Source organism: Danio aesculapii, chromosome 6 (assembly GCF_903798145.1).
Source record: "Danio aesculapii chromosome 6, fDanAes4.1, whole genome shotgun sequence".
NCBI lineage: Eukaryota > Metazoa > Chordata > Actinopteri > Cypriniformes > Danionidae > Danio > Danio aesculapii.
The window spans coordinates 30,480,907-30,508,896 of record NC_079440.1 but is presented as its reverse complement, the minus strand read 5'-3'; the positions used below and the strand labels follow the sequence as shown (position 1 = coordinate 30,508,896).

The 27,990-nt window shown below is 34.8% G+C and overlaps 1 protein-coding gene across 1 annotated transcript in view; it reads left to right on the top strand.

Annotated features, from left to right (window-relative positions):
• Positions 1-27,636, top strand: part of slco2a1 (solute carrier organic anion transporter family, member 2A1) — a 38,588-nt gene extending 10,952 nt beyond the window's left edge. Inside the window, exons 2-14 of the mRNA XM_056459945.1 lie at positions 4,019-4,156; positions 7,086-7,248; positions 10,394-10,609; positions 10,693-10,791; positions 10,897-11,033; positions 13,303-13,378; positions 16,528-16,692; positions 17,597-17,804; positions 21,392-21,542; positions 22,998-23,155; positions 23,296-23,360; positions 23,766-23,886; positions 26,240-27,636. Coding sequence (XP_056315920.1) covers positions 4,019-4,156; positions 7,086-7,248; positions 10,394-10,609; positions 10,693-10,791; positions 10,897-11,033; positions 13,303-13,378; positions 16,528-16,692; positions 17,597-17,804; positions 21,392-21,542; positions 22,998-23,155; positions 23,296-23,360; positions 23,766-23,886; positions 26,240-26,360 — 1,818 coding nt within the window. The 3' untranslated portion in view covers positions 26,361-27,636. The remainder of the gene's footprint in view (positions 1-4,018; positions 4,157-7,085; positions 7,249-10,393; positions 10,610-10,692; positions 10,792-10,896; positions 11,034-13,302; positions 13,379-16,527; positions 16,693-17,596; positions 17,805-21,391; positions 21,543-22,997; positions 23,156-23,295; positions 23,361-23,765; positions 23,887-26,239) is intronic.
• The last annotated feature ends 354 nt before the right edge of the window (positions 27,637-27,990 follow it).

Below are 27,990 nucleotides of genomic sequence, written 5' to 3'. Positions count from 1 at the left end.
AATTATGTTAGTGAAAACTCACCCTCATGTTGTTTCAATCTCTTGAGACCTTTGTTTGTCTTCTAAAGGACAAATTAAATTAATTTAGCTGAAATCAGAGAGCTTCCTCATCCTCCATAGACTTCAATGTTCCCGAGACAGTCCAGAAAGTCCATTGTCAAAACATTACATGTGACTTTTTCCATGTGCAGGGGTTCAACTGTAATCATTAGAAGCTATAGAAACATTTTGTGTGCCAAAAAAACCCTGTAAGGATGACTTTGTTTGTTTTTTTCCCTCTGCAATAGGTCAGGGTGCTTGTTTCTAAGGGCAATACTATGGTACATGTAGAACTTAGTCACCATATCATCTATAGTAAATGCACACCCTAATTTTTGGTGCACAAAAGTGTTCTTGGAGCTTTATATGATTACAACTAGATCACTGAATCACGTGGAATGTTTTGAATGTTTTGTTGAACAAAAACATTTTTCTTTGAACATCTTAGAGCCTTTGCTGAGGATAAGAGAGCATCTCTGATTGCATCTAAAATATTTTAATTTGTCTTCCAAAGTTGAATTGAAACAACTTGCGGGTGAGTGATTAATAACAGAATAAAATTTTTTGGGTGAACTAACCCTTTAATCGAGTACTGACACACTCAGTTTCTGTTTAGAAAAAAATCTTAGTCAGCAGAAAACCCTGTAGACTTTATGAGAGGTCATTGAATATCATCCAATGCATGTCCAAACATATTAAAACACACCACTGCAGTGAAGCAAATGAAAAGGCTGAAGAGCAAATGAAAAACCGATGACTTTATGAATAGGTAATCTGACTCTCTTTAATTCCAGATTTCCTAGAATGCGTTAAGCAGCCTGCCAGAGACGCTTGAGGTGACAGTAGGACAAATGTCTGAAAATAATTTTCTCTTACATATGGCAGGTTTGCTTTTATTTATTTATTTTTTTCTTCCAAATCCCAAAAGTATTTCACATTGCTTCAATACAAAACAAATATGCAGCATGCTTTGTGCTGACCCAAGCGTACATTGTAACAGTCATTCAGTGATCAAACGCGTGCCAGCTCTGCAAAAGATTTACAACTGCTTGTGGAGAATTACGTACCGATGAATCTGCCAGCTGTAATTAACAAAAGAACGCTGAGTTACGCTGTACATGTGCTTGCACTTTTGATATAGGAACTATTAACCAGCAATATGGTAACATGATCATAGTGCACCTACTGTACTATGGCACACTCGCTAAGTTATGCCCTCTGGAGATAGATTGGAGAAAACAATAAAAATGAAAGATCCGCTCTAGCTGCCTTGTAACATTATACATGAAAGGATCCAGATATGGATCCAGCGTGTCTAATATTTCAAGCTGAACCAAATGTGGAACTGGCACCGGGATGGAAAGAGGCACAGAGCTGCCATTCAAACATCTAACAAAGGCATTTAGTCGGGCTGCTTGAGCGGGCACAGCCTGTGAAAATATTTCCGTAATTAAAAGCCCATTTGATGGAAAACAAGAAACTGTAGCAACTGTGTGAGAAGCAGCTATTATGTGTGCTAACAAACCATAAAGCTGAAGATTTAATGGGAGCATTAGCTGTTCTAGGAGCTATCAGAAAGCATAGTGCTTTGGCCTGCAATGGTGGTAAGTGGAGGAGAGGGATTTATGTCTTGTGTTTGTTTAGGAAATCCAGTCCAGCTCTCTACATGCCCCGTCAGATTGCTTCATGCCTTTGAGACCTCTGCGAATGTTCCTCGGCTTGTGCTCGTGACGTCTTGGGCAAAGAATACAGCATTATATCATATGGGAGCAGCTGCGTTTCTCGCTAACGCACAAACAGGGAGACGGTCCAATTTATGTACTTTTATCTCTACTGCTTTTCTGGCTTATCATCAAGAGCCTCTCTCTCTTGAGAGAGAGAGAGGCGAACAAACGCTCTAGACAAACATTACTATCAGCTCCTTTGCCAACTAGTACAACAAGTAAATATGGCTAAAGCAGCAGTGATTTCTTTTTTCAAAGGTGGAGGCCTCAGTGTGGACTAAAATGTGCAGAATGTGCTTAAATTAATATTACACTGTAAAACCCAAAAACTCAAACCATTTGAGGAAACCGATTTCAACAAATAATTTAAGCTCAAAAACTAACCCTAATGCGTACTGTGAACTTAATTCATTTGAGTAAACAAAGCAATTTGAGCACAGTAAAATGCAATAACTGAAGAGAACTCAAACTAACTGAGTAAAACCGATTGCTACAAGCCATTAAAGTTAAAAACTAATCTATATGAGTACTGTAAACTTACTCCATTTAAGTTGAAGTAATGATGTATTTAATTAACTCATTACCCTCAACACTGAGTTTAAAACTCTTTTCAAATGAGTAGAATTAACTTTCAGTCAATTTTGAGTTAACTACACTCATTTCATTTGATATAGATGACTGTTGGGTTTTACAGTGTAGTGATTGTAGGATTTTTTTAAAAGATGAAGGCCTCAGAGTGGACCAAAATGTGCAGAATGTGCTCAAATTAATATATACACTGTAAAACCCAAAGGTTAAAGTAACTAATGCCATTTGAAGAAACTGATTGCAATATCCATTTAAGTAAAAAACTAATCCTAATGAATACTGTGAACTTTTTCAAAAATTTGTGTAATTTTTTTTTTTCAAAAACGGGTAGTTTTTGTCAGCACCATCATCACCTCAGTCTACACTGAAGAACAAAATGTATAGAAAAAGATGTGTTTTTAAACTATTAATGTGGACAAGGCCTATTTTGCTTGTGCTCCTATTCAGTTTTTGGTTGCCTAGCTAGCATTCTTTTTAGTCACACAGATGTCTCATATTTGTCTTCTGCCTGTTTTGTTCAGTTTAGTGTCATAATCTTGGTATATGTTGTTATGCTTATGAGATTCTCATGCATGTTCTGTTAGTTTAAGAGATACTTGATGTTTACATATTTGCATCAAGCGTCACTGCATGGTATTAACATGTGACAAGAGCTATTGTTTCGATACAAGTAGAGTCATACTACAGTTGACGAAACCAAACAAATCCAACCTGGTTTTGATCAGGTTCAGCAGTTTCATGAGATTCAATATAATCATTCACTGTCGTCTCAGGGTTTAATCCAGACTTCACAGTTAATTCTGGAGCATGTGCAACTGAAAGTGTGACACATGCAGCAAACAGCAAAGTGATAAGTCAGTTTGATTCACTTTGCACGAGACATTCACTGGTCATTATAAAAATCTAGAATTAATTTAAATGCATTTCAAATGTGGGCATGATAAGAGAAATTTGTATTTGTTATCAATGCATTTGAATCAGTTGATTTTTATATTTGATACACTTCTCTGGAAAAATTAAGAGAATTAATTTTTCATTCAATGCTGGCTTTAAGAAAAGTTAAGAAAGAAAGGGATCCAGGAAATTTTGGAAAAAGGGCCACTTGCTAATGGAAAGCAGAGAGATCACTACTCCAATTTTCCATTTTATAAACCGTCTTTGTTTTATCACTTATTTACACAGAGGAAAGCTTCAGAGGTGATGACAGCTTTTAAAAGCCAAACAAAGACAATAATGTAAATCTCGAAAGGGTTTTTAGAAGCTTTACGGGTTGAATAGTTTACACTATGTTGTCTTTCCTCTTTTTGGAATATAGGAACATGGTACAAACCAAACACAAAGTGGGATATATTGTGAAATGTGTGTGGTTAACCTTGCTGTACTGAGGTGAATGACTGAAGATCAAAGTCTCAGATCTCACTGTCTGTAGAGAGACGTTGGAAGGGAACTCTAATTTTAGGGAGTTGTTGTTTCGCTCCAGACGTGCCATTTTAAATAAGTCCCATGTGACGATGCGACAACACACTGATGAATGTGCTTGCTCAGATCACAGAACATCAAGTTCCTTTAATCATTTGAGAATGTTTAGTGTGGCTGATAATCATAATTGGTAGAGTGCGATGATAAAGCATATGTCTGATAGTTCTTGTACACTTGTCTCCCTGCAGATCTTTGTGTTGTGCCATGGCCTGCTCCAGCTCACTCAGCTCTTATATAGCTCTTACTTCAAGAGCACTATCACCACGATCGAGAGACGCTATGGTCTGGACAGCCTCTCCTCAGGAACCATCTCTTCCCTCCATGAGGTATTGAGGTCTTCAAAATAGTGAAGCAGGAACTGGCTGAAGCAGATAAACATGTTGTTAACATGTTTCATGGTGGATAAGACATCATTTAATTCAACAACATTATTCCAGCTCAAGTTATCAGTATTTGTATACACAAAAAAAATGAAAATTAAATGACTAATTACATCATTAAAACTGAATTTCAATTAATTATTGGATTCCTTTCTGAAAAGGAATTTAACATCCATCGCTCCTGACTCAGTCACCAAGGTGTCCCTTATGTCCTGAAGTGACTTGTTTGTCCAGAAAGCTTATTTAATATATATATATATATATATATATATATATATATATATATATATATATATATATATATATATATATATATATTTTTTTTTTTTTTTTTTTGGTCACCCTTTATTTTAAGGTACAATTCTCACTATTACTAAAGCATTAACTATGACTTTTGCCACAGTAAACTTCAAATTTTCTGCTTATTCATAATTATTAAGGTAGGATTTGGAATGTAGAATAAGATCGTGCTGAATACAGTTAGGTCCTTAAATATTAGAACATCGACACAATTCTCACGTTTTTGGCTCTATACACCAACACAATGGATTTGAAATGAAACAAACAAGTTGTGCCTTAACTGCAGACTGTCAGCTTTAATTTGAGGATATTTACATCAAAATCAGGTGAACGGTGTAGGAGTTTGCATATGTGCCTCCCACTTGTTAAGGGTCCAAAAGTAATTGGACAACTGGCTTCTAAGCTGTTCCATGGCCAATTGTGTGTTATTCCCTCATTATCACAATTACAATGAGCAGATAAAAGGTCCAGAGTTCATTTCAAGTGTGCTATTTGCAAACCACTGGTGAGCCTCAAAAACAGATTAGAGTTAAAAAAAAAAAAAAAGCCTTCACCGTGCTGGAACAACATCCTATGGACAGATGGGAATGGAAGTGTATGGAAAAGGAAAGGAACTGCTCATGATCCTAAGCAACGAAGCATGGTGATGGTAGTGTCATGCTATAGCCATGAATGGCTGTCAATAGAACTGGTTCTCTTGTATTTATTGATGGTGTGAATGCTGGCAAAAGCAGCAGGGTGTGTTCTGAAGTGTTTCAGGCAATGTTTTCTGCTCATATTAAGCCAAATGCTTCAGAACTCATTGGACAGCCCTTCACAGTGCAGATGGAGAATGACCCAAAGCATACTGTAACAGCAACCAAAGAGTTTTTGAAGGGAAAGAAGTGGAATGTTATGCAATAGCTAAGTCAGTTACCTGATTTGAATCCGATTGAGTATGTATTTCACTTGCTGAAGACAAAACTGAAGGGAAAATGCCCTAAGAACAAGCAGGAACTTTAGAGGCCTGGCAGAGCACCACCAGGATTTAAACCCAGCGTCTGGTTATGTCTATGCCTTCCAAACTTCAGGCTGTAATTGACTGCAAAGAATTTGCAACCAAGTATTAAAAAGTGAAAGTTTGATTTATGATTATTATATTGTCTGATTACATTTGTGTCGACGTCCAAATATTTATGGACTTAACTGTATTTAATATTAATAAACAGCCAAAAAAAGGTTTAAAAACTTTCTCACAGCCACATACTTGTAGGTTTATTGCTACAAATGTCTTATCTCACAGAAAACACCCTATATTTTTTCACAAGTGCAATAATATATGTCCCCGATCTCCCCACCACCATAATTTAATGATTAACCTATAGGGGTCAAATTGGCCCATGAAGGACACATTTGTTACTTTTTCAATTGCACCTATATCAGTTTACATTATTGCCATTCTTAGTAGTTTGTAACAAAGTAATTAATAAAAATCAATGTAGAGAGAGGTAAATCTGTATTTTTGTATTGTAATATACATGATGAACCCTGTCATAATAGTTTTTCATTAAATCAGATGCTGTTGGAGCACATATAAAGGTCCTGCAATTAAATTGAAAGAATATATTTATTTATTTTTATCTTTTGTCCAGAATTTAAAGCTGCTTACACATATTTCTATGAATTTTTGCAATGATTTTATTACAGTTTCACACACTGTTGCATCTTTAAAAAAAAAAAAAAACAGTTCAATATGTAATACATCCAAAATTTGAAAAAAAAAAAAAAAAAACAGTTTAGTGCACATTACTGCAAAATTGCAGCTATTTTAACATTTTAATTTAGATTTCCTTTAAAAGAAAACTTCAAGTTTAGAACAGAGTGAACTTCCCATGAGGTTGCTTTTCCTGCATTTGCATGTGTATGAAGGGAATTTTAGCAAAAAGCGAAGTTTTGCGAAAAGACCAAGCGAAAGACCATCCTTTTATACAATACAGTTTGTTTCAAAGCAGCTTGACATGCACAGGACCGTAACAGAATCTGAATTCTGCAGTAAAACAGCTCTAATAAGTGATATCTCTAATGAGTGGTGTAATTTTTTTCAGCTGAAGTCTGAATAATTTTTCCTGATCAAAAAAACCTCTAAAAAGACAAATTCACTGCATTTCGTTGCCTTGTACTTGTACATGTGTATTGACAATAAAGTTCAATCTAATCTAATCTAATCTAATCTAATCTAAAAGGAGCTGGTCATGCTTTTAATAAAAGTAAATTTTGGAATCGCAACTTGTGAGAAAATGTACTTTTTTATTCTCAGATTATTCATTATTTACAGATTATACAGCAAATTATTCAGTAATATATCCAAAAATACATATTTGATATCTAATATGATGCTGCTATTCTTGCGTATCAATAATTGTATCATATGTAAGCTGTTTAAGTACTTCAGTCTATATATAAACGTATACAAATAAGAAATGCTTTGGATATGTCTGCTAATAGTTAAAAACTGTGCTGTTGTCAATATCAGGAAGTGTGATGTATAAAAGTGAAATATAAATGATATAATCTGTTTGTTCTGTCTTTTATTCAGGTAGGGAACACAGTGCTGATAGCGTTTGTAAGTTACTTGGGCAGTCGGGTGCACCGACCTCGTTTCATTGGACTGGGTGGCCTACTAATGTCCATCAGTGCCATGATATTAGCTCTACCTCACTTCCTGTCCCAGCCGTACACCTATGACTCTGTGCTGCATGGTAAGTGTCATTCCCCTGTACATCTAATCATATGAAAACCAAATAATGTAAATACAAAGTATAAAAATTGTTTGGAAATGTTACTGATTTAATGAGCTCTGTACTTTTTTCCTACTTTTTTATTATCTTAGTTTGTTTTTGTGTTGTTTCATGCCCCAGAGAAATGGATCTTAGACTCTGAGCTCATCAAAAAGATGACTATCATCAAATTCATTTAAAAAGACACTTTGAGGAAAGCCAGACACAACAAAGAGGGGATCTAAAACAACACAGCTGGATGATAAACATCAGCTTAGATTGAACAGAGTAGGCAAGTCTACAGGAAGAGACTCCATTTTGACGCTAGACTGACTTTAGCATTAGTTTGTGGGGGAAATTAAGAATAAATAAATGGATTGAAATTAAAAGGGAGAGGATCGAAAGAAAAAGAGAAAGAGGTGAGGATAAAGGAGAGAGGAGATAAAAGAGTGAAAAGACTGGGGGGAAATCACCAGGAATTATTTTTACAGATAACGGTTATCTCTGTACACTTCCTTAGGCTTTTTTATTTTTGCTTCATTCACTCACTCGCCCTATTATACCTGCAGATACTGTCATTTGTGCTTATACAGTGTGATGCAAAGATTAAAGGAAATATGCAGCCACTTACGTAAGTCCAGCTTATCAGGGATAGTTCTCCCAGCATGTTTTTTCTTTTCTTTTTTCCAGTTACTTAAAGTCATGTCCTTTCAAACCTTAAAGGTGCCATGGTGTGCACTGAGACAATGTTAAAGTTGTTATTTGATATCTGCATATAGAAGGTTTGTGGCTCTAAAATTCTCCAGAGTCAGATTTGCAAAGCTAGGAACAGTCCCTGAAATTTACAGGTCTGATTTGACCTTATTTGGAAGGGTTGTGAATATTAACGAGCCCCTGCAGCTCTTATTTTTTAATACACAAACAACGTGTTGTACTCTGAAATACGCACATGCAAAACAAATATTTTTCAACAAATATTTTCAATAAATAGGAATTGTCCCCGAAATGTACAGTTCTGATTTGATCTTATTTGGAAGGTTTGTGAATATTAAGGAGTTCCCGCAGCTCATGTTTTTAATACCCAAGCAATGTGATATTCTCTGAAATACTCATATGCAAAACAAATATCTTCAACACATAGGAATTGTCCCTTAAATGTACAGGTCTGATTCGACCTTATTTGTAAGGGTTGTAAATTTTAATGAGCTTCCGCAGCCCATGTTTTTAGTACTCAAACAACGTGATGTACTCTGAAATACACACATGCCAAACAAATACTTTCAACAAATAGGAATTGTCCCTGAAATTTATAGGTCTGATTTGACCTTATTTGGAAGGGTTGTGAATATTAATGAGCTTCTGCAACTCATGTTTTTAATACTCAAACAGCGTGTTGTACTCTGAAATACACACATGCAAAACAAATATTTTTCAATAAACATTTTCATCAAATTGGAATTGTCACCGAAATTTATAGGTCTGATTTGACCTTATTTGGAAGGGTTGTGAATATTAATGAGCTTCTGCAGCTCATGTTTTTAATACTCAAACAGCGTGTTGTACTCTGAAATACACACATGCAAAACAAACATTTTCAATAAACATTTTCAACAAATTGGAATTGTCACCGAAATTTACAGGTCTGATTTGACCTTATTTGGAAGGGTTGTTAATATTAATGAGCTCCTGCAACTCATGTTTTTAATACTCAAACAGCGTGTTGTACTCTGAAATACACACATGCAAAACAAACATTTTCAATAAACATTTTCAACAAATTGGAATTGTCACCGAAATTTATAGGTCTGATTTGACCTTATTTGGAAGGGTTGTGAATATTAATGAGCTTCTGCAGCTCATGTTTTTAATACTTAAACAGCGTGTTGTAGTCTGAAATACACATATGCAAAACAAACATTTTCAGTAAACATTTTCAACAAATTGGAATTGTCATTGAAATTTACAGGTCTGATTTGACCTTTTTTGGAAGGGTTGTTAATATTAATGAGCTCCTGCAACTCATGTTTTTAATACTCAAACATGTGATGTACTCTGAAATACAAAACAAATATTTTTTAACAAATATTTTCAACAAATAGGAATTGTACCCAAAATTTACAGGTCTGATTTGACAATCATTTCAACTGAAGTGGTGGAGAAAGTCACATTATATGAAAGTCACGGCAAGAAAACACAGGCAAGAGTTAATTCTATCAGTTATAACATTCTGTGTAGTCAGAATGCTTATCTGATATGATTTTTCAATACGCAAATTGATTAGACGGGAATCATGGGATTAGTTGAGTTGAGCTGAGCTATACTTTATTGTCTTTTTTAGGAAATTTGTCTTGGACTCAGTATAGGTCTTTAACCTATTTAAAAAAAAAAAAAAAAGACATGTAGCATCTATCAACAACAGTGACTTTGAAAAGATTTTTTTAACATTTAAAAGAAAATCTACCGTTTAAAATGCTAATGGATACTGAATTTAAATGTACTGAAATAAAACTACACGTTTTTTACTTAGTAAAATGCAACTCCTGTGAAGAACTACTCAATTACAGTAATTTCAGTTTACTTTACACCACTAGTCAGATGACTTTTTAATTCAAAAGATCCTTAATAGGCAGTTTTTGTTTTGCATACTTCATTTGCCCAGTTTGTGACTGTTAGTGATTCATCTGATGCATCTATTGTGTCTTTCAATCACCCATTGTCTTTTTGCACACACTCCAATTTACAAAAAAAATATATAAAATAATTGGAAGTTGTGTTTCTATTGGGTTGAAAGTATGCATATTGAATCTACAGTCAGTTCTACCAATGATTCTACAGACACTTGCGGTATCCACACCCACTTAAACTCATGGATCAAATACAGGAAATCAATCATGTATCCAAGTAACAAGTGTGAACACTGGGAAAGACTTTTTTTGTGTCAAGCTCATCCAACTGCACTCCAACATCCAACATAGGCAGACCATCACAAAACACAGATAGCTAGAGCTTACTTCATTCCAGTAAACATTTATGTACGTAACTAAGCACAAATATTTAGAGGGCTGGTGTGCACTGAAAGTGGTTGAGAAGAATGTGACGTATGTGTGTGTGTGTTTCAATCCAACAGCGAGCAGACAGGACATGTGTTATTTGCGTGCGAATGTGACGGGTGCGGACGCTTGTGGTCAGGAGGATTCGCGGAAGCTCATGGACACCAGTAAATTTTGGGTGCTAATGGCCACGGCCCAGCTGCTGTTCGGAATCGGATCTGTCCCTATTCAACCTTTTGGCATATCTTACATAGATGACTTCGCAGGGGCTGGGAATTCCCCTCTATATATTGGTAGCTATTGAATATTACAGCATTCATTCCTAAATGTAAAGAGTGACAAGACTGATAAATATGATTTCTGTTGTACATTGCAGCTATTCTCTTTGCTGTGTCAGTGTTCGGGCCGTCCTTTGGATATCTCTTGGGGTCTGTGGTTTTGCGGATTTATGTGGATGTGGACAAAGCCAGTGCAGGTTTGCTTACTATTTATATGACAAGACGAATAATGGATTTTCTTTTTGTTACTGGTAAGCGCGTACAACTGCAGTGTTACATGTTATGCAGTTTGTTTCCTCTAGGGGAGGCACTGGAGTTGACCCCTGTTGACCCTCGCTGGGTGGGTGCGTGGTGGATTGGTCTGCTCATCACCTCTGGAGGTCTTGCTCTCACCTCAATCCCTTACTTCTTCTTCCCTAGATCCCTTCATGTTGAGCAGGTTAGTCATGGTTTTTGTGTTAACAAATGAGCGCTTAAATGATTCTGTTTTCTAAGAAATGGGTGATTTTTTTTTTAATATATCTAAGGGCCCGTTCACACTAATATGTTTTAGTTTCAAAACGCATAAGCCTTCCATCCACACCACCCCAGAGTTTTTGAGCCCCGAACACTGAGCGTTTTCTCAGCTTTTTTCTTAATATTAAATGCACAAACTTCAGTCTTGCATCCTTTCCTTGTAAGTTCAGACTTCGCAAGTTTGATACGGAAAACAAACTCCCAAGGTCACGTCAGGTAAATCTTCAAAGGCAACAGTGTACTCTATAACATCATTCACTTCACCCTGGCTACATTGTTTTACTTAACAATAAAATGAAAACATGATATGAGGAACTGCCTATTTTCATTTTAATATTAGGCTAACAGCTTAACAAACACTAAAAATGTTGAGGCGTCGTGTAGCTACATATTTATATGATCGTCATCTTTACTGTATGCGTATTTATAACAAAACGGTATAATAGTAAAGCGTCCTTACATGCAGTGTTTCATATATGTAATGGTCATAGGGGGGCTTAACAAATCAGGAAATGGTACGCAATAATCCAGACGACTAATCAGAGGGAGATTGTGGATAGCTGCGCCTCCAAAATTTTGTATTTCAGTTCATCTATTCTAAAATGAAACAGTTTCTTTAGCATTTTCAAAAAGTGTGGCAAAGATGTTAGGATAGTGTGGATATCAGGCGTAACTGTAACAAAACTTTTGCATTTTTAAAACCAAAAAATGAATTAGTGTAAACGGCACCGAAGAACAAACTAGCACAGAAAAACAAACTAGCATCCTGAACAAAGGAAACAGAAAGAGGAAAATTGGGAAACATAGGAAACATCGTATAATCCACAAACAGAACATAAATGTAAAATGATGATTTTTAGAAGAAAAACAAACATTTATCAATGCTAAAAAAAGAATTGCTTAATGTTTTTGTGGAAACATTTGTGGAAAAAAAATGTTTTTAACACACCTTTGATGAAAAGAAAGATCAAAAGAAAAACTCTTACTATCACTTTGAATATGTTTAATGCAGGGATGTCCAAAACTCAGTCCTGGAGGGCCGGTGTCCTGCATAGTTTAGCTCCAACTTCCTTCAACACACCTCCCTGGAAGTTTCTATTATACCTAAAAAGAGCTTGGTTAGCTGGTTCAGGTGTGTTTAATTAAGGTTGGAAGCAAAATATGCAGGACACCGGCCCTCCAGGACCAATTTTGGACACCCCTGCTTTAATACATTCTTGCTAAATAAAAAATCCCTTGTCTTGTTCTCTGGAATTTAACTGTAATTTGAAACTAGTTTGCCATCTCCACTTAATGACTTGTCTTAAGTGGATTCTGTTCGAAACTACAGTATAAAAATATCCAAAAATTAGCAGTTTTGCATATTTTGTAAATCATGTTTTTTATGCTTTGGAATTGCATTTTGGAACCTTGTTCTTTCCTCTAACAACTTCTGATGTAGAAAATTTTGTGATTTTTATTTATATTTTAATAGTTTAAACTGATGCATTAATGTATTGTAAATATGATTATTTTATGGACTTATTTCTATATTATATCTTATACAATATATTGTTTTAAACGACTTAAAAGCTAATAAAATTCACATTGTTAAACAGCAGAATTGAATTTTTAGCATCAAAAGTCAACAGAGCAGAGATCAAGGTCCTATAAAGCAATTCATAACCATAAATAAACAGAAAACCACCTGTGAATCACAAAATACAGAAACGGTTAATTAACAGATACTCATTGCAGTGTACCCAAAGCAGATACTGGTACATAAACCTTTATTTTTGCACTTCTGCAGCATTTTGCTGTAGCTCTACTGAAGAATCACTAATGGTTAGGTTAGATATTCCTCCTCAAATGTATTCTGACAGTTTTTATGACAGAATCCTCCTGATGATTCAACTAGCTGCCCTCCTGTCACAGTCAACTTAGATGTACCTCTGTATGTTTGACACCGTGGAACTCACTACATCATATTGCTAAATCTGATATACAGCAGGCAAAATTTCCACATTCACAGTCAGAAGCTGAGATTGTTAACATATTTCAGAAATCTCTTCACCGCTTGGCATCTTCCTGCCTTAAAAAAATGTAAAACAGCATAGAATAAGTGACAAAAATCTGTCTTGGTTTAAAAGAAAATGTAGGCTGATGAATAATTCATTACTGTAAAAAGACCAATTTATAGTCATCTTTTGCAGTCTTTCAATTTGGAAGGTGACATCATGAAAGAAGACCCCAAGAAGTCAGAGAGCTCCTTGCTGGATTTCTTTAAAAGTGAGTCCACTTTAATTGCTTCATTATCATTAGGCCATTTTATTATGATAATTATGACTATTTTACTTACTAGTCAAACTTGAAGCTAATAAAACAATACATGCAGTCCTGTACCTGTTTTTCAAGGTAGACGTGTGCCGTCTCTTGAGTCATGCAGCTTGCTCAGGTTGTTACTGTAACAGGATCTGACTAGTCTTTATGAATATATTGGCCTCAAGGGTATGATTTGTAAGCTGCTGGTTAATGCGTGTCTTCATTCATACGTATACAAACTGTTTCCTGTCTGTTGTTCACTCGACTAATAACTTTTGAGTGCATTTAAGTTCATACATACAGTACAGTACTAAAATGAGCCAAAACATTATGACCTCCTGCCTTATATGCTGTGCTGCCCAAACACCACCAATCTACATGGACTCTTCAAGACCACTGTAGGTTTCCTGTAGAGTCAGGCTTAGGAATGGGGCAAGCAAAGCAGGCAATTGCTAATGGCACCCTTTTTTTTTTTTTAAGCGGGCCTCCAATTTTCTACTGATGGTGAAACTGCTTCCCCAGGGAATGTGATTTCAACCAAGGGGGGAACAATTTGTTCTGATTGGGGACATGCTGAAATGCGATTTCTACAGAGGGCCTTTTAGCGCGACATGTGACTGCAGGGGCCTCAGATTTCCTACTGTTCACCACTGGGGTATCTGACATCGAGGTGTTGGCAGTCAAGTCCTGTGGGTTGCGAAGTGGAGCTTAATATAGAAAATATATAATCCACAGTCACTTACTCACATCTTCATCATTGTACAAAGCAATTCAATCCCTTCACCCACTTTAAGTCGCTATTTAGAATTATCACTAACTATAGAATATAAAACTAAATATAAAAATATTAAAGTTTAATTTGAACAATAGTCGCTTATTAAAGGAAAACAGAGAGATCTTATTCCTTATTCATGCCTATATGTAGAATGGAATACATTATGTGAACATATATACACTCACTGGCCACTTTATTAGGTACACCTTACTAGTACCGGGTTCGACCCCCTTTTGCCTTCAGAACTGTCCTTCGTGGTATAGATTCAACAAGGTACTGGAAATATTCCTTAGAGATTTTGGTCCATATTGACATGATAGCATCACGCAGTTGCTGCAGATTTGTCATTGAACAGCAGTTTCTGAAATACTCAGACCAGCCTGTTGGGCACCAACAACCATGCCACGTTCAAAGTCACTTAAATCACCTTTCTTCCACATTCTGATACTTGGTTTGAACTGCAGCAGATCGTCTTGACCTTGTTTGCATGCCTAAATGCATTGAGTTGCTGCCATGTGATTGGCTGATTAGAAACAAGCAGTTGGTCAGGTGTACCTAATAAAGTGGCCAGTGAGTGTAGATCACATGAAGACCAATTAATTACCACAGCACAGTCAAACACCGCCCAAACAATTCCCACACACAATAATTGCTGTAAATAATTAGTTAAATGATCCTTCTCAGTGCTAAAAAGACATTTACATCAAGCCTATCTGGTCCCTAGTCAAGATTAAGTCCACCACTGTCATAAAGGGAGATACCATGTCTGAAACAATGTTTATGACGGAAGCACAGTTTGGCTGGACCCAGGGTTCCTCAGCAGAACAATCCCCAGAACACACTTCCTCCACTGAACTGTTAGTCTTGATGCTATAATTTCCCTTGGCATGAGGCACACATGCACACTGTCTTCCACAGGATGTAAAAGAAAATAGGACTCTTCAGAGCAGATGACTTTCTTCCGTGGCTCCATGGCCCAGATCAGATGTCCATGTGCCTGTTATGGATGTTGGATAGGGCTCTGATTTGTGACTACATATATACCCCTAGCCAGCCTGTGATGCACTTTGTGTGTGTGTATGAGTGTGACACATTTCTCCCATAACGAATATTAAAAATTTCTGTCTCAGTAGAGCTTGTGTTGTCTTAGACAGTGTTCTTTCCCTGATATTTTGATGAGCCTTAGGCGCCCAATGCTCTGTCGTTGATTTGTGGTTTATCACTCCCTGGATCATTGTTGTTAAATTCTTACCATTGCTGACTCGGAGCAACCCGCAAGCTTTGCTGTTTTAGAGTTACTTTGACTGGGTGCATTGCCATTGTCTAAATCACTCATTCTTTATTGCTGTCTGCTTCTCTTTCGTCCAATAAACCAACTGTTTGCTTACAATCCAATTTACCTTTGTTAGAGGATGATCTCCAATATTTAATTCACTGTGTCTGGTCTTAATATTCTGGCTCATAAGTCAGTAATGGGTCATAAAGGACATAAACAAATCGTTTATATATTGTATATTATATATTATATTGCAATTATATATGAAAATATATAGGGTTAAAATAGCAGTCTGCATTTTCATTGTGTTACTTGTTCACTGAAGCCACACATAAGATATGAATTAATTTTTATTTCTGTTCAAAGTCATTTTAAAAGGAAAGTTCACCGAAAAATTAAAATGATTTATTCCTCCTACACTTGGAGTTCCTTTTTCTGTTAAACATGAAGGAAATCATACTGAAGAATGTAGAAGAAATACAGCCATTGACTTTCATAGTATTTGTTGTTCCTATGTATGTCAATGGCTATTTTTTTTAAACATTCTTCAGAATGTCTTGTATTTTGTAAGAAAACAAGAAGAACAGAAACTCAGAAGAAAGAAACGTTCGGAATCATTTGAGTGTGAGTAAATGGTGAGGGCATTTTCATTTTTGGGTGAACTATCCCAGCAAGCCTTTTTTGTTTTTTAAAAATGTCTAATAGATGTCTAATAGAGGTCTAAAGATAGTCGTCTTGGCTAAAACAAGACTAAATTTGGCAGTGAAAATCTAATAGCCGACTAAGAATAGGCCAAATCTAGACTAGTCATCAATAAACAGAAATGAATAACTACACATATAAAGTCTGTCTAATCTCTCTGTTTGATGACTAGTCTAGTTTTGGGCTATTCTTAGATGTGTATTAGATTTTCACTGACAGCCCAAGTTTAGCCTTGTTTTAGCCAAGCTCTCTACATTTAGAGGTCTTTTAGATGTCTGTTAAACACAAAATTGTTTACTGGGATCCCTTTAAAATGTATACAAGTCAATTGATTCACTTTGTGGTCTGTCTGAATTTTTGCAGTGTTCCCAAAGATATTTGTCAGGCTGTTGTTGAGTCCACTCTTCATGCTGCTGGTTCTCTGCCAGTGTTGTTTCTCGTCTGTGATCGCTGGACTCGCCACGTTCCTCAACAAGTTCCTGGAGCGCCAGTACAGCGCCTCTGCGGCCTACAGCAGCCTTCTCATTGGTCAGCCAGCAATTACATGAAAAATATATATTATTAATGAGCAGTTCTTGGAAAACTTTGTTGCTAGTCTCAGACTTTCGTGTGTACAAAATTCACCTTATTTGAGAGTGCAGCTATTGTAACTTAAATGTGTTGAGATTTCTGGTCTCATTCACTTCCGCTGATTTTTAGTCTTACAAAATAGCTGGTTATGCTGCTTGATGTGGCAAAACCAGTATTTTCCATCATAATATTTACATTTTAATTTATTTTTAATGTACTTTTAGTATTTTTAGTAATATACCCATAGGAAAATTAATAGGAAGTCTGAACACAATTGCAGAAAAGGGCCCAAAACCAGGGCCCATATCCACAAAACATTTGATCTTACATTCGAAGAGTTGTCCTAATTAACAGTAAAAGTTTTTATTAATGATTTTTCTATTAAAGGTAATAAAAAAAATGTTGAAGCAAATTCTACTAATGAATAGAGAGATGTTTTAAGTTAAGAGAATGCCAGGGTTATTGCTATAGATGGTGTCATCATGACCACCAAATAAGAACATAATAATTGGCTGATTTTTGCCACATTGCCACATTTACCTGGGGCTAACGTTAAATCCTAGGTATTCAAACTATAGTGCTTGAGCCTAGGTTAAAATCCTTATTTGCATTTTTGTGTATTAGGGTTGTGGTTAACACTGCTCTGCATTATAGTTTCACAACTCCTAATAATAAGCAGTGCTAACCCAACCTCTAAATTAGAATTGTAAAATTCTCATTTACCAAAGGTTAAAAACAATGTTTACAATGACGATAATCCAGGGTTAAGCTTGACCAGAAAAAACATTTGTGTAGATAGTCTATTTTTTTTTCACACTAAGAAAAATCCCTTCTTAAAAGGACATTTTTGTTTTTCTCTCAGGTGCTTTGAACCTGCCGTCCATCGCCATTGGGATGGTGCTTGGGGGTCTGATCATGAAGCGTTGGGGGCTGTCATTCAGAGCCATTCCTCGCTTCTCTGTTGTAATGCTCACCATCTCCGTCTTCTGCTGTGTGCCTCTCTTCTTCATGGGTTGCCCCACACAAGATGTTGCTGGCGTTTATCCCATAATACCCAATACCAGTAATGGGTGAGATGACTCTTTTGAATGAGCTTTTATTAAGGAAATATTTGTTACATTCTCAATTTAAAAATAAATAAAGGAGATAATCTATAAAACCTAATTTAATTATGGTTAAGTATTAGTAAAGTAGTTCTGAGCTGCTTAGATAAGAAATCCCAGTACATAGTTTTCCGTATTTGATTGTTCATTTGTCTGATTGTTTTCATTTCTCTGGAGATTTTCTGTTTAATTAAATAATTCTCAGAAGACAGTTTGCACAGATGGTCCCTCTAGAGAACTTGAGCGTAACTGTCTTGCTCTAGGCATCAGAATTTCTCTCAGTTTATTCTTTTGTCTGAGACTTTCATAAAAAAAGCTTACATTTCATTCAAACAATACATTTTTGTGTTACTTCCCTCTTTTACATAAATTCCATGAACCTATAAGTGTTACAGACACCATGCTGTAGAGTTTGTTTTACATGAATGCTTTCCATTTTCAGGGATCCTGTTTATTTAAGAATTTGACTTATTATTTTGTTACTTATTTAGTTTACTTATTAGTACATAATTAAATTTAAATTTGTTTCTGTTTTTTTTATTTTTTTTATTTTAGTGTTATTGTTTACATTTGCTTAAAGTAATTACCAAAGGTACATTTAAAATAGGCATTTATTAATATATATATTTATATTAGGTTTTAGTCACCTGAATCATTTTGCCATTTAAAAATATATCTTCGATTTAAGTTAATTAAGATGCAAAAATACATTTTATAATAATATCACACATTTTGTTTGCATTTTGTTTATCTTACACGCGTTACGTTTTTTGAGGCATTAAAAAAATTATATATATATATATATATATATATATATATATATATATATATATATATATATATATATATATATTCTAAGCATGCTGTTTGCAACAGATTTATGAAGATATTACCACTCATTTGGTAATAAAAATGTAAATCAATAAAACTTAATAGAACTATAAATGTCTCTATAAACAGACCTTGTAAAGCAAAGGATCGGCTAAGCCTATTATTTGTCTCCTGCCAGTGTTTGGATTCAGATCATTGTGTTCTACTGGATATTTTCTATCTTTATTTAAGAGCTGTTTATTTAACTTCCAGTGAAAATGCTGTAATAAAGCAATGGCATGGGGCTCAGAGTTCTTCTTAAACTATGAGCTTTAGTTCAGATCAACATGCAAACTGCTGTGTGTCGTACATAGTGTATCTGAACACTTTCACTTGCCAGCTGGGTGGAAAGGAAATGCTTGTTTCTCTAGAATACGTTTAAAAAGGGACTGACTTTGAGTCATGAACTTTATGAACATATTGTGTCATTGTGAGAACAGTTGCGCATGAAATGCATGCACATATTTAGAGCTTTCTCAGTAATGTATCCTGAAACTTGAAACGAAGAGTAGTTCATCCAAAACAGAAAATTCTGTTATTGTTTTGGCCCTGATATATATCAAGCTAAATCAACGTGTAGTGTCATTTCAAACTAAATTAGATCAAAACGAATCTGGCATGCTGTTTGTTTAAGCTTGCCAATGCAAACTTTTCCAGCCTTTATATGTTTAATGCTGTAAAGTTGCTTTCTTTAATCCACTGTATACAGTGATATGAAATTAAAAGAGATTTGACTTTACTTGACTAGAGTATTGTACTGCTGAGCTTGTCAAAATATATTTGATTGGCACACTGTTATCATGTATGTTTAAATCTCTGTGATTGTAGTTTTAGTAACTGCAGAATTTAAGTGATCTATTTATGTTTGTTTATTGGATCACATCTTATGTAGAAAAGAATAAAATAGGATAATGTATATGTGAACTTTTGAAAAAATCTAGCAGTCTAATGGTATGATTAAATATGCTTGCAGTTTACAAACTAATATACAGCATATATTCCTGTTTGTCAGATAATTATGTAACTGTTCTTCTCTCTCAGACCCCATTGTTATTGAGTTTAGCAGTGTTCGAAAACAGTATACTGTCAATCCCACACAAGATAAAATGTGACCCTGGATCCTACGACCAGTCATATATGTAAATGTTTCAAAACTGAGATTTATACATCAACCTGAATAAATATGCATTAATGCTTTTCATTAATGTATGGGTTGTTAGGATAGGACACCATTTTGCTGAGAAACTATTATTTGGAAATCTGAGGGTTTAAAAATAATCAAATACTAAGAAAATCACCTTTAAAGTTATCTAAATGAAGAACTTAGCAATGCACATTACTAATTGTTACAATCTTAAAGGTGGTCAGTCAAGGGGAAGGAGAGTAACTTTAATTTTGGATGAAACATAAGCAAATACACAATATCAACGAGTGAGGGACAAAATACTACAAATAACTGAATGCAATAAAGTGAGTTTTATTTACAAAAGATAATGATAATAAATGCAAAATATGTGCCTGTATTTATATATATATATATATATATATATATATATATATATATATATATATATATATATATATATATATATATATATATATATAAATAAATAAATAAGTAAATAAAATAAATAAGTGGATAAATGTTTACAAAAATATATTGAAAATCACAGACGACAAATTGGACAAAAAATGTTTAAACAGGTAGATAGGAGAGTTAGAGAGATTAGACGCGGGCGGCTTTAAAACAGTAGAAATAATACAATTTTAAAAAACCTATTCTATTGGCCCAACTTCTACCCTAACTACCCAAAAAGAAAAAATATATCAATATTGAACTGAAAATTTTCACGTCCCTGAGAACTACCTTACCCAGCAAGCATTTTCTGTTTTTAAAAAAATGTCTAATAGACATCTAGACGCCTAAACAGAGTCGTCTTGGCTAAAACAAGGCTAAATTTGGGCTGTCAGTGAAAATCTAATAGACGTCTAAGAATTGGCCAAATCTAGACTAGTCATCAATAAACAGAAATGAATAACCGCATTTAAAGTCTGTCTAATCTGTCTGTTTGACGACTAGTCTAGTTTTCAGCTATTCTTAGATGTCTATTAGATGTTCACTGACAGCCCATAGCCTTGTTTTAGCCAAGCTCTCTACGTTAGGATGTCTATTAGATGTCTGTTAAACACAAAACTGTTTGCTGGGTACCTATGATAACAGAAAACGTAAAGTTCAGCAGGTGGAGCTCGCCCCTAACCTATATTGTCTAACAAAAGTGATATTCAAAGCTTAGGTGTGCACAATGTATGACGGGTGACATTTTTACCTGTCCCACTCTCCAACCTCAGGTGAGCGTAAGTGGTAGACAAATGGAGAATAGACAACAAAAGTCAGTTTTGATTTATCTACAGTAGGACATTTACAAAAAATCTTCATGGAATATACTTTTGGATTAATATAAAAATCAATAATTTGACCTATACAGTGTATTTCTGGCTATTGCCAAAAATATACCCATGAAGCATAAGACATAGGGTTTTATGGTCCAGGGTGACAAATATTTTGAGTATGGACCCAGGATTGCAACAATAATAATGAGTAATTAGCAAACTATTTACCAGTACATAAAGTTTCTCTGTTCTACAAAACAAAAGAAGCTAAATATTGCAATTCATCCCCACAGGCTTCATCTGTCCTGCAGTGCCAATTGCTCATGTCCCATAAGCACCTTTAACCCAGTGTGTGGAGACGGCAACAACGTCGAGTACATCTCACCCTGCCATGCTGGGTGTGCAAACTACACCACGGACCCAAAGAACCCGTACAGAGTCCAGGTAAATAAATCTGACAGCCAAACACAGAAAATGACCACACCATTACCCGAAGCCGGAGTTCTTTCAGGGCCACTGCATAGATCTGTCTTTATTTAGCTCATTACTGAATCCGGATATAGCAGCTCGCTGTACTAGAAAAACTGAGCAAATGAGCGGTCACGCTCTGTTGGCGATCAATGGTTTGAGTCCAGTCAATCCCTAATTAGCAACACTTCCTGGAAGAAGCGCTCTGGGGACTCGAAACAACTTTAAGGCTCTTGTATAATTGCCCAGCAAGAGACTTACAGGAGCAGCTGATGATGAATTATTGTATATGACACAGCACATATCATACAAAGAGGTAATTAGAGTGAGAAATGGACTTAGGTCGGGACTCCCTTGCTTGTTGAAGTTAACAAATCGAGTAATGGAGGACACTGTGTGATCGGAAGTCAATGGAGGACAAGGAAAGTGTCATAGAATAAGTGTTGGCGTTCGCTGGTTAATGAAACATTGTTAGTTTTTGTTCTCTTTATAATGATTGTATTCATTTTGCAGTCACTTGTTAAGATGTTTGTAATGAAGGTATGCATTAAGTAGGGCTGTTTTTGCAAACCTGGCTATAACTGTATTGATTATGACTTGACTAGTTTTGTATTTCATGTCACGTCATTTTATTTCATTTTAAAGTTGAGGAAAACATTCTTGCTTTTAAAGGCCAATTTATTTTAATTTATTTTATTTTATTTTATTTTATTTTATTTATTTATTTATTTATTTATTTATTTATTTATTTATTTATTTATTTATTTATTTATTTATTTATTTATTTATTTATTTATTTATTTATTATTTTATTTTATTTTATTTTAATTTAATTTAATTTAATTTAATTTAATTTAATTTAATTTAATTTAGTTTAGTTTAGTTTAGTTTAATTTAATTTAATTTAATTTAATTTAATTTAATTTATTTATTTATTTATTTATTTATTTATTTATTTTATTTTTTATTTTTTTTATTTTATTATTTTTTTTATTTTTATTTATTTTTATTTTATTTTATTTTAGGCTGTGGTAAGCACACTGCATAAAAGGCTTTTCTTAATTAGGGGTTTTGTTCTGTTTCTAGTCCAAATATCTAAAATTCTTAAGCAAGTTTACTTAATTTTGACTTATTTTTTTCTGCAAACAAGATTTGGTTTTAACTTTGAACTATTAGATATTTGGACTAGAAATGAGACAAAATCATTTTTGCAGTGCATCTTTTGCTCACATTTAAAGAATTCTTTTTAAAGTGTAGTTTTGCACTTTAAAGTGTAGTTAATGTAACTAATTTAAATGATTGTTAAAAGGCATTAAATGATGAATTCATTAATTAAAATAACCAATATTAAAACTGGTTGAGAAACTAATCACTCATGTTCACACTGATGTTAGAACATATTTCAATATCATCCACTATTTTTCTATGCAGAGTTACATAAACTGCAAGTGCATTCCTACGGGCACTGCAAAGCCTGGCCCTTGTTCCAACACCTGCCCTCACTATCTCATGCCTGTAATGCTCCTCATTTCTCTGGCTGGACTCATTGCAAGCCTGACACACAATCCCATATACATGATGGTGCTCAGGTGAGAGAAACACACAACAAATAACAAAACATGACATTTCAAATTCTGGTATTTAGTTTTTTACATCTTATTATGTCTTCCATCCATCCATCCATCCATCCATCCATTCATCCATCTATTTATTCTTGTTTTTCTTACAGGGCGGTTCCTCCAGAAGAGAAGTCTTTTGCCATAGGGATCCAGTTTTTGCTTCTGAGGGTTCTGAGTAAGTAAAATACAAAAACATTTTTATTATTATATATTAATATGATTATTGATTGAAATTATTGCCAGTGGTTTGATTAGGAATGACATGGTGAGACTTCAGTTAGTATTATAGAGTTAAATTGCTAATTCACTGACAGTAGAAGTGAACACTGAGTGAACACTATGTAATTCTCTGTTGTGGACACTTTCAATTGTAGTAGTATAAGTACTGTTGCGCCCCCTTGTGGGGGCAAACCATGAGTATTGGTAATTGCAAAATTAAAATAAAATGACATCTACTACCAATTAAATCTAAAGATGTTATTACAAACAATCTATGCTTATGTATTGTTTTGTTTTAGTGCATAGTTTATTTATTTATGTATTTATTTGTGGCAAATAAATGATTTATTTCTGTGTTTAGCCTGGCTGCCAGCTCCAGCTTTGTTTGGGATGACCATCGACTCCACATGTATCTGGTGGAAAACAGCTTGTGAAAAAAAGCAAGGATGTGGTTATTATGACAACAATCTGCTTAGAAACCGGTAAGAATATGGCATGAATAGGAAAGTACATCTTATTCAAAAAACTTTTAAAGAAGTTAATTTTAGTAAATTTAAATAATTTTTTTGGCAACGCAAGGCTAAAAAAGAAAGCAAACTATGATATTTAGCATTTAAAGACAATGCACACCAAGGTTATAAATACAATGATATAAGTAGTGATCATGGTATAAAAATAACTACATTAATTATAAGAATTTGCATTTGAAAGTTCAATATGCAACCCAAGTCAAAGTCAAAATTACTATAGCCCTCCTGTGAAGTCAAATGTATTAAGGTCTGTTTAATGAAGAGAAGATTTCTAACACATTTTAAACATAATAGTTTGAAAAACTAATTTCTAATTAATGATATTTTCTTTGCTAAAATTACAGTCCATAATATTTTTAACTTGATTAACTAGGCAAGGTAGGTTAATTAGGCAAGTTGTTATTCTGTAGCTAATCTGAAAAGAAAAAATCTTAAGTGGGCTAATAATCTTGTGCTTAAAATTTATTTTAAGAAATGTAAAAACTGCTTTTATTGTAGCCAAACCTATACAGGAAAAAATACTTTCTGCAGAAGAAAAAAATGTTATCTGAAATACTGTGAAAATGGCCTTGGTCTTTTACACATCATTTGGGAAATATTTTAAATTGATAAAAAATATTTTATGATTGAGATTCTAATTGAGTTGGATTTTAAACTTTTAATAGTCTGTTTTTGCTGTTTTGGCAATAAAAATAGATCAATCAACACTCAACAGAAAATTTGTGTGGCTTTATTTTTGTTCCTGAATCATATGAGAAACAAATCAATGTTCCATTTATAAAGGCAGCCATTTGCTCAGTTTGAATCTGCAGTTTTGGATAAATAGTTTGAACAAAGTCCCTTTAAGGTAAGTCATTTCATTTGGCGGCCATCTTTGAAACGCCTTTTAGGCTGTATGCTCGGTCATTCTGTCTGAGTGTGAAAACATCAACTTCTTCAAAACTGTTTGCCAAGATTATGATTACATCAGGAATCTCCAATAAAACTAAACAACAACCATCCCATAAGTTTCGGGTTTAAACGTCCGAATTAAACCAAATATGCATAATTTTAGGTTGCCCAAGCTAATTTGCATGCGCACCAGAAAGGAATGAGATCACGACACCAACCTTATTTATGGCCGTTCAACATATTATCATCCTCTGGATAATGACAAAGAGCTTAGAATGACCAAGAGGCGACACTCAATAGAACGTTCCATTGCAACACCAGCGCCCAGCAACAGCCCCGGATTCCGCCATTTTGGAGTGAAAGCGGTCGGCTGTCCATTGGATCTTATTGCTGTCAAGATGGCAAGCAGCTGCTTTGTTTTTTTATTTATTTATTTAAAAAGCACATTAAAGCTGAGATACAACCCGAAAGACGACAATACAACACTTACTATCACAATCATCAGCACTTTTAACAGTTTATTTTCTATTGGAATGTTCATTCCAAAATGGCTGCCGCGCCAAATCGCACTGCAGTGTCGCCTCTTGGTGATTTTATGCTCTTTGATTAATGATAACCTGATCGCACTGGTCTTCTGAAGTAATTCACAGCTTGGTCTCAATGGTGAATCTCCTCCAGAAATGGCAGCAACTGTTGTTTACACATTTGTGGGGGCGTTCGAGTAGTTGCTGCTGTCATGTGATGTGCGTTTGACTGGACGGACTGTACCTCACGTTCATTTCATTCAGATAACAAAACCAAAAAAAAACTTTTGTTTTTGGTTCATTTAAAAGTACAGATTTCAAGCTTTATTTGAATATATTTCTAATGTCTGTGAAGCAAGTATTCACTGAGATTCCAGTGTGTTTGTTGACCACAATAACTGTAGTAAAAGCACACGTCTGGTCCCAGCTACTCCCCCGAAGAAAAGTCAGTCTGTAGCGATATGGTTCCTGTACTAGGCAGGGCTTTATTGCCCATATTGACCGTTAAACATTTCCCCATTCAAAACTATACAAGTGGCATGTCTTGTTTATTCTATAGTCTTTGGTTTGATTCCATGATTCAGTGAATCTCTCATAAAGACAGAGAATTGCTGCCCCCTATTGGTGGTTTTGGTGTTATGTTTTTTTTTATCTGTTCATGACAGCCAAGTCAGCAATGGTGTCAGCACAAAATCACACCCAGAAAAACATAAGTGTATTATCATAATTAAAAAGGTCATTTTATTGAGCTTTTTAATGGCCCACACTCCTACAGCAGACCACTAAACTGCAGCATGTGTTTGCTATTAATTGATGTATTGGATGCTAATATAGATATCATTATAATTTATGATATTGGCACTAATGATGATCCTGATGGCTTGTTGCAGGTATCTAGGACTTCAGGTGGGCTATAAAACATTAGGCATTGGACTCCTGGCATTTATTGGCTGGAAAACACACCGGAGCAGAGAGTACGTCTTAGAGAAAAAGCCAGAGGGACCCCTGTGATGCCTCAACCTATTGGATCTCACATTTGAGAACGTTCTCGGTCAACCGAGCCCCCTCAATATCTCTCATCAGTAACCCTTTCTATCAACACTTGGCTGGAGATCCGAGGAATTCAGTTTGGAAATTTCTCAGGTTGCAGACTGAATACCTGCTTGAGTATTTATTCGCCTCTGCACGCCAGCCAAACTGGACAGATTCAGGGACGTTCCATCTTCACTTTTTTGTATAAAGCTCATAATCATAATCTTACCCACAGTATTCATCCACAGATTATTTGAAGATGGAGTTATAGTTTTGACACCTGCAAGGACACGAAACAAGAACACTATATACCGTATTTCACTGTGGTTATTATGCCTTTAACTTTGGTTATTATGCAATGGGGTGCATGCACACAGACATCAGCCAGCCCCAGGGCTTCCGGTGAATTCTCATCCCATACAAAATCGCAGTGTTTACGATCTGATTTCTTAAAAAAAACAGTGATCTTCACTGCCTGGCAGAGATACGATATAAAGTGGGTGTCAGACCAAACAAGAAGCACTGCATTAAATTATCATTTTCCACACCATGTTTTTACAATATGGAAATTAAATTTACCCCAGTATTTTCAATGGAGTTTCTGTGCTAGCCTGTTGCTAATGACAGTGCCTGCGTTTAAACGGTCTTTCATCTCCTTTTATGCTTTAACAACCAAATGGAGGCTTAAGTCTATTTAACTGATTATATTTGAATTACTTTACAACATCGATGCTGTAAAAGGAACATTATGAAATTGAAAACAGTCACATAAAGCTTTCACTGGAAATTCATCAAGTGGCAGAAAACACTAGCTGTGCATAGGGCCCATTGACTCAAAATTCAGAACTGTTGACCCATATATTTCCATATTTTGTTTTAACAATCTGAGAAAAATACTGAAGGATGAGGAATGCCCTGTTATACTCAAATGCACACATATGCATAAGTTGTGTGTGAGTTGAGGTTTGTAGCATCAAATAATGATAGTAGCCTGAGCAGGTTTTAAATGTTACGTTCAAATGTGAAGATATGTTCAAATTAGGCATCGATTATTTGTAAAATATATTTTTGTACCTGAAATTGCTGTTTTATTATACTCAATTGTGCATACTGTTTTTGCCACGATCCATAATACAAATGACAATATGCTTTTTTATGCTGCTTGGAGTAATGAATCGTGATAACTCTTCATCATGCAATATAACATTTATTTACCAATGTATAAGTTATTTCAAATATAAATTTTGTTCACAAACTGTTGTTTATTTATTTATTTATTTTTCCACATATTAGTTTGTAATCAGGTTTGTTTATGAAAGCATTTTTTTTTCACAATAGAAAAAAACATTCTTTGGTAAATAAAAATTATGACTTTAAATTATATTTTAAAGCGTGACAAAATGAAAAATAATTGTAAAGACTGACCTGTCTTAATTTTCACTTTTCATCTGTCTTAAAATGGTGACTTTGTATCCCATAATTCAGTGTTTCTCAACCACTTTCCTGGAGGACCACCAACACTGCATGTTTTGGATGTCTCCTTTGTCTGTTACACTCATTAGAGGTCTTTCAGTCGACGCTGATGATCTGAATCAGGTGTGTTTGTTTA